The sequence below is a fragment of the Pinus tabuliformis genome, chromosome 9 (assembly GCF_031772625.1).
Source record: "Pinus tabuliformis cultivar Carrire ecotype Pingquan chromosome 9, CPIR1, whole genome shotgun sequence".
NCBI lineage: Eukaryota > Viridiplantae > Streptophyta > Pinopsida > Pinales > Pinaceae > Pinus > Pinus tabuliformis.
This window is the reverse complement of record NC_142307.1, coordinates 315,471,873-315,478,593: the sequence shown is the minus strand read 5'-3', so window position 1 is coordinate 315,478,593 and position 6,721 is coordinate 315,471,873. Positions and strand designations below refer to the sequence as shown.

The following is a 6,721-nucleotide window of genomic DNA, read 5'->3' as shown; positions in this document are numbered from 1 at the left end:
TATATTGAGAACCCAATGGAAATAGCATAACTTTGATTTGATTATTGAAAAATAGAATGTTTATACATGTGAAGAGAATGTACAGACTTGGATCTATAGATCCACCTCTGTGGGATGCGTTCTTTGTACGCTATGCTTCTGCTATTGATTCAACTCTTTGTCTATGAAAATGTATGTAATGGGCAAGAAGAAATGGTGATGGTCTGAACTGAAGATGGTAGCTCAAATCTCACAAGACGATAATCAGGATGATGAGAATGGTCATGGTGAAGAATGAGGAGAGAACCCTTCTATTTATAACAAAATATTATGATATATCTAGATTTAGGATAATAATAAAAAATATTGGAATAAATCAAGATCTAACTCTTAGGAATATTTTATTGCATTTTAGAGAGCGAAAGGTTATTTAAAATTATCAAATATCATTATTTAGAAATTACTAAAGTAATTAACAAATAAAAAAAGATTTATTAATTATTTCATGGGATAAAGTCAAAGATAAATTAAAAATAATTATTAAATAATGATTTAATAATTATGTGGAATGAATAATAAATAAATAACAATTTATTTAATTATTCTTATGGATTTTTTTGGATTTTAATGATAAATAATTTACGAAAATGGTTCGCTAAACTATTTCCGAAGGTGAAAGTGTTGGACATTGCATAAGCCAACACTCCCTGTGTGTTTCCCGACATGGACTAACCACCTCTCGTCGATCCTTATCTTTGAAGATGCAATCGTTGACTAACACCCATGGGTTTGGGTCTAATGATGACTGTGATTCCCAACAATTGGTATCATAGCATAGGTCACGTGTTCGATACACACCCAATTTGCATTGTGGGAGAGATTGTCGAAGATTGGATAAACCAATGCTCCCTGTGTGTTTCACGACATGCTCTAACTGCCTCTCGTGGATCCTTACCTCTAGCGAAGAGATCATTGACTAATACCTGTGGGTTAGACATGTACTAACCGCCTCTCGTGGATCCTTATCTCTGGCGCTTCGGTCGTTGAATGAAACCTAGGGGTTTTGGTCTAACGACAATTATTCTTAACAAAAAGTTGGTTTTAATGTGTAAAAATTCATCCTACATGGTGTATTTCGATCAACCTAGTAGGAAATGGCTAGGTGATCATCTTTTGGGTGATAACAACTATGCAAGATTGGCCCCATCCAAAAACACTAAAGATTTTAACAAGATTGGCCCCATCCAAAAACACTAAAGAGTTTAACAAGATTGGCCCCATACTACATGAAATTTGTTAACAATCATGGTAAATTTCTATGGCCTCTAACCTCAATCCTTAAAAAGGATTCATTTATTTTGACTAAAGAAAGAACATAGGAACTCACCAAAGCAAATTTTAGGGATAAAGTTTATCTTAAGGTTTAGAAACATTGGTGAATCTTGCTAGTAGTTAATATGAAAACTATAAAATGTTTGGTGATATTTTTATAATAATATTCACAATTTCTAATAATTTGATGTAGTATGTATAAAATATTGTCTATTTTTAATATTAAATGTTTTATACTATAAAATTTGGGTGAATTATTTTTTGAAAAAATTGAAATAGGCATTTTTTTTTTCAAGAAAAAACATGGAAAACTAGCCCATATGCAAATTTAGCCCCTAAAATTTTCCTTCAAACTCACTCTAAATGATTCCATGTAGAATATTGCAGTATTAGTAGTGTTATACTTTAAAAATATTGTTGTCTTTGAATGTAATTCCTCAAGTAGAGATATATGGGTAGTATTGATGCAAGAAGGGGGGGCCTTGGTATTCACCAATAATCAATTGTATGATCACAATTTGGAAAGATCAACATATGAGGAAATGATGGTTATCGTTCATGCAATGGCTACTTGGTGACCATATCTGATAGGGTTTGTTTTTAGATTAATATTGATCATCATACTTTAAAATCTTTTCCTTGATGATGGTTGAATTCACCACAAAAATATAAATGGGTCACTAAGATGTTGGGGTATGATAATGAGATCATATATAAGAAGAAAAAAGATAATTTTTCGGCGGATGCTTTATCAAGACAATTTGAGGAGGATGGGTCACTTCTTACCTTATCATTACTAGGCCAAATATGGCTCAAGGGACCTTAGAGGGAATGACTATGAAAAAATTACTTTAAGGTAGCTCAACTAAGCTTTGATAGATCCTAACCCACATAAAAGTTATACATGGAAACAAGATACAATGTAGGATAAAGGGCACATTGGTTTAGCACAATATTTGATCCCATAATTGTGAGTCTTATAGGAGATATATTCATACCCAACAAAAAGTCATTTTGCTTTCAAAAATCCTTTGAAATAACAATTTTTTCACTCTTTTGGGAGGACTAGAAACATATAACCACCAATAGGTGATTTACACGAACTCCTAAATTCTAGCACGAAGTTGAGACTTACTACAGGTTCAATAATCTGGATCGTCTCCAGTAGTGATGGTGATGCCCTCTACTATTTCATTATTAGAAATCTAAAAATCTATTATTTCATTAGTTGGAAACGATTTATACAAGTGCGGTGCGCCGGTTGTTCGAGGATCTACGTCTCAATTTTTATCCAACCACGTGGAAACATAGTCCGAGGAAGAGAAACCTCGACTTGGCTAAGCGTTTACCGTTCAATGAATGCCGGTAGCTTTTTCCATATGGCCTCCACACCCTTATATATATCACAATAACCCGCCCTGGAGTCTCATAACAGATCATTAGTGGCTATTCTTCTTTAGTTATTTCATATTTTCATTATCTTCTTGTTCTCAAAGTCCATATAAATTAGATTCGTTCTCATACATAGTGTTCATTATTATATTGCGATCATGGCCGCTGTAAATGCATGAGTAATGGCGATGAATGGAGCATCGCTCCTGCAACGGAGGCCAGCTGAGAGGTCAACAACCAGCAGGCAGCTTCGAGTAAAATGCATGGCAGGGGTTAGTAATTCTGTCGCTGTCTACGTATCCACGAATAGAAGGTTTTATGTTATTCTATATTTAACTTAATTTGGGTCATGTGGATCCACAGCTGAAGGAGTCAAGGCAATCGCCTTCTACCCCTCCTGAGACGGTAAGCTATTATGCAAGCCCCAATTTTAACATTAACATGCACTGCACTGCCCATGCACTGAACTAAATTGAATTGACATAAATAATAATGCAGGTGAGCACAAACTTTAAGGACGTGTTTGCTTTCAGTGGGCCAGCCCCAGAAACCATAAATGGGAGACTCGCCATGCTCGGATTCGTCTCAGCTGTCGGGGTGGAGATAGCGAGCGGGAAAGACCTCGCCGCCCAACTGGCCAGCGGAGGAGTTCCACTGTTTATTGGAAGCGCGCTTCTCTTCACGCTTGCTTCTCTGATACCCATGTTCAAGGGAGTGTCCAAAGAGAGCAAATCACAGGAAATAATGTCTTCTGGGGCAGAGATGTTGAATGGGCGTTTTGCCATGATTGGCCTCGTTGCGCTGGCCTTGACTGAATACCTCAAGGGAGGTCCTCTCATCTCATGATCATCATCAGCTCTATACCAAACTCACGCCTCTTAGTGTAGGTTGTAATCCAACCCAACTCGTATTCACTCTGCTATCACGAGATGGCACTGTAACAAATTGTTTTGGCAGTTGATGGCACTGTAACAAATTGTTTTGGCAGTTTATGATATATTTGACACGTTCATTCACAATCTGTGTCATTTTCATTAAAATATTTACCTGGCAGTTTATGATATATTTGACACGTTCATTCACAATCTGTGTCATTTTCATTAAAATATTTACCGAATCAATCATATAAATATATTTCTGAGTACATCTTTGGCAGAAACTCTGATTACAATTTGGCACGCTAATCTTTAACGGATATTAATTGACACCAACCATACCAGGTTCCTAACAGGTTGATCTAACTTGGAAGGATAAAAACAAGCCTAACGATCGGTAACACAAACAAACTTTTATTCATTTGGTACGTGTAAATTTCTTAATTTCATAGTAATTATTTCAAAAGTGCAAAGAAAGAACTAAAATATTTTAAATTGGAAAATTTGTATAAGGAATTTATTAGTCCACATATGGCATATATGGTGTATGTATTTACATATTTAAATTTAAATAAATATTATAAAAATGATATTTTAGTTTTATGAATTTTTATTATATATTAAGTTGTATATATTTATATATAATTATTTAATATTTTTCTCTCTATATATAATTTATTTCTATAATTTAAATTCTATATATATATATTAAACTAAAAACATTAAATTGATATATTTTTAAGAAAATACTGAAAACAATCATTTCAACTCAATTAAGATGAATGGGTTATAAAATCTATCATTTATATTATATTATTAATTAATATTCTTTTTTTCCCATGGAAAAATCGTAATTTTATTCATATTGAGTAAAATTACATATTGTAGATGCTGAAACAGCATATGCTTTATCAAAACTTGTCCTGATGCAACAGGATCTAAAATGATTTACTGTCTATCTATGCTTTCCTACCTTTCTTTTTTTCCACTTTCCGCCAACCTTCATTGTTGGGCGTGGCTGTTACAATAGCCATGTGTGCTTCGTTTGTGATAGCCAGAATTTCTTTTTCAGAATCTGAGCTTTCTGTAGAGTGTGCTCGCTTGTTGCCTCCAATTTCTTGTCCTGGGATGAGTTTCTCACTTTGCTGCTGTGGATTGGTTTGCACTATTGCAGACCCCATCTGTTTTTCACCATTCTGTGGGATGTGTAGGATGCTTTTTTCACTGTGTTCTGGATTATTTCCTGGATATTCTGCTTCTTGGAATATGTTGATATCTTCTGTGTTTCATCCTCTTCTTTGTCATCTGTCCATGTGGCTGAAAACTGCCATCCTTTCGGCTTTGGTGGCTGTCTTATTTTCCTGTCTTTTTTGTTTTGTGGGCACACACTTTGTAGATGGCTAGTTTGATGTCATATGCGGCATCTGAAGGCTGTGTTTTCATAATCAAGCGGCTGAGCCCATTGCTTTTCGTTGTGGAGTAAGAGGATGTGGTTTGGTAATCCCTGGCTGAGATCAACCTCCACACAGATCCTGGCAAAAGTATAGATTTCCTTGTAGAGTCTACTTTGAAGAATTTCCCCAAAGTGTTGCCAATGCCTGCTAATACTTTGATGTGCCAAAAGTGTAGGGGAAGGTTGTATAATTCATTTTGGAAACCACCATAGTGTTGGGGTCAAATTCTGGGAACCAAGATGTCATAAAAAGTCCAGAATTACCCTAGAACCATGGTCCCTCATTCAATGCATATTCCTTGTCTTTTACTGTATCGAATTTCACAATAAAAAACCCTTTTGAACAGAGGTGGATATCACAGTTTTCTGTCCATATGGACTAAATCCATTGACAAAGGGCTGCCCGCTTGGGCCAAAATCCATTGAACCTGCATATCACTGCTTTAGATAAATAATCATCATGTATTTCATTTACGTCAAGCACAACAATTTTTATTGCAGGGTTCTGTGGTGTCTGCTCGGCGATGTAGGCTCTAGGGATTGTAGCTTGCAGTTCTGTTTGTGCTTGCTATTCCTTCTTCCCTTTCACTGCGTCTTTGAAGGACAAATGTCCTTTTGAGCTCGTGCCTGGATGTCCTCCACGGAGTCTTATGCTAAGGTAGATGGTTGAGTGGTTGCCTATGTCGGGGACTGAGTTTTCTTCGGACCAACTGGCGAAACAGACTACAAAGTCATTGAATCCCCTTCGACCTTGGATCTGGAAAGACGCAGAAGAGCTATCTGCACAAACCCTCGCTCTTCAATTTGTATACCCACCATTCCTGCTACCCGCTCGGCCTGTGCTCGTTAGGGCTGTCGGGTTGCCCTTCTTGCATACCAGATCCGCATTTTCCAATTCATTCTTCTCTTTTTCGCCGCTGGGGTAGCGAGATACCCTTCGAGCAAATCCTTCCCGCTTTTTCTGATTTGGTTCAGCTTCGTGGCCTGGGTCGGAAGCTTGTGGATCCGTTCGCTTTTGGTTGTGGATGAAACAGCTGCAGGAGCGACATTTTTGATTGCACGAGACAACAGGTTTTTCGGTGCAGATCGGGCAACTCAAGAAATGCTCAACTAAGCCTCATTATTAATTAATATTATTTTTTTCTAAAAAGTAATTAAAATCTATTTATAGTGTCTTTTAATTTATATATGAATGATAAGTGGTGATATTTTAATTTCATATATAATCCCAACTAAAAGACAAATTTGATACATCCTTCATAAAATAACCAAAGTAAAATATAAAAGCATAGTGTGCAGAAATTTAAGGAATAGAAAAAGCCATTAAATTACCCCTCTAATTTTTATTTTTTTTTACTAGAATAGTATACATAAAAGAGAATCAAATATGCTTAAAATCGCAGACCTCTGTTGAATAAATGTACTTGTACCAGTTCCTATAGTTTCCATGTCAAATGGTTATACATTTGTGTGTAATTTTTTTCGTATGTCAGGAGTTGTTGTACTCTTGGAAAATGGTAAGTTTTATAGTTTAGTTAGATGGCCAGACAATTTAGTTATGGGCTTTTATGCTAGTACCATAGGGATGCGCTGCAAGACTTGACAAGCCTCTTTTATGGTTATTTTTATCCCTGTAATCGATGGCTATGTTAGCAAGTACGGGCATTGAAACTTGAGAGTGATTCAAGTG

General features: G+C 36.0%; 1 protein-coding gene across 1 annotated transcript; it reads left to right on the top strand.

Annotated features, from left to right (window-relative positions):
* Positions 1-2,885: 2,885 nt before the first annotated feature.
* Positions 2,886-3,549, top strand: LOC149148481 (early light-induced protein, chloroplastic-like). Its single transcript, XM_089442190.1, has 3 exons — positions 2,886-2,975; positions 3,067-3,108; positions 3,202-3,549. Exons 1-3 carry the CDS (start codon positions 2,886-2,888, stop codon positions 3,547-3,549), a joined length of 480 nt encoding a protein of 159 aa, XP_089298316.1.
* Positions 3,550-6,721: the final 3,172 nt, after the last annotated feature.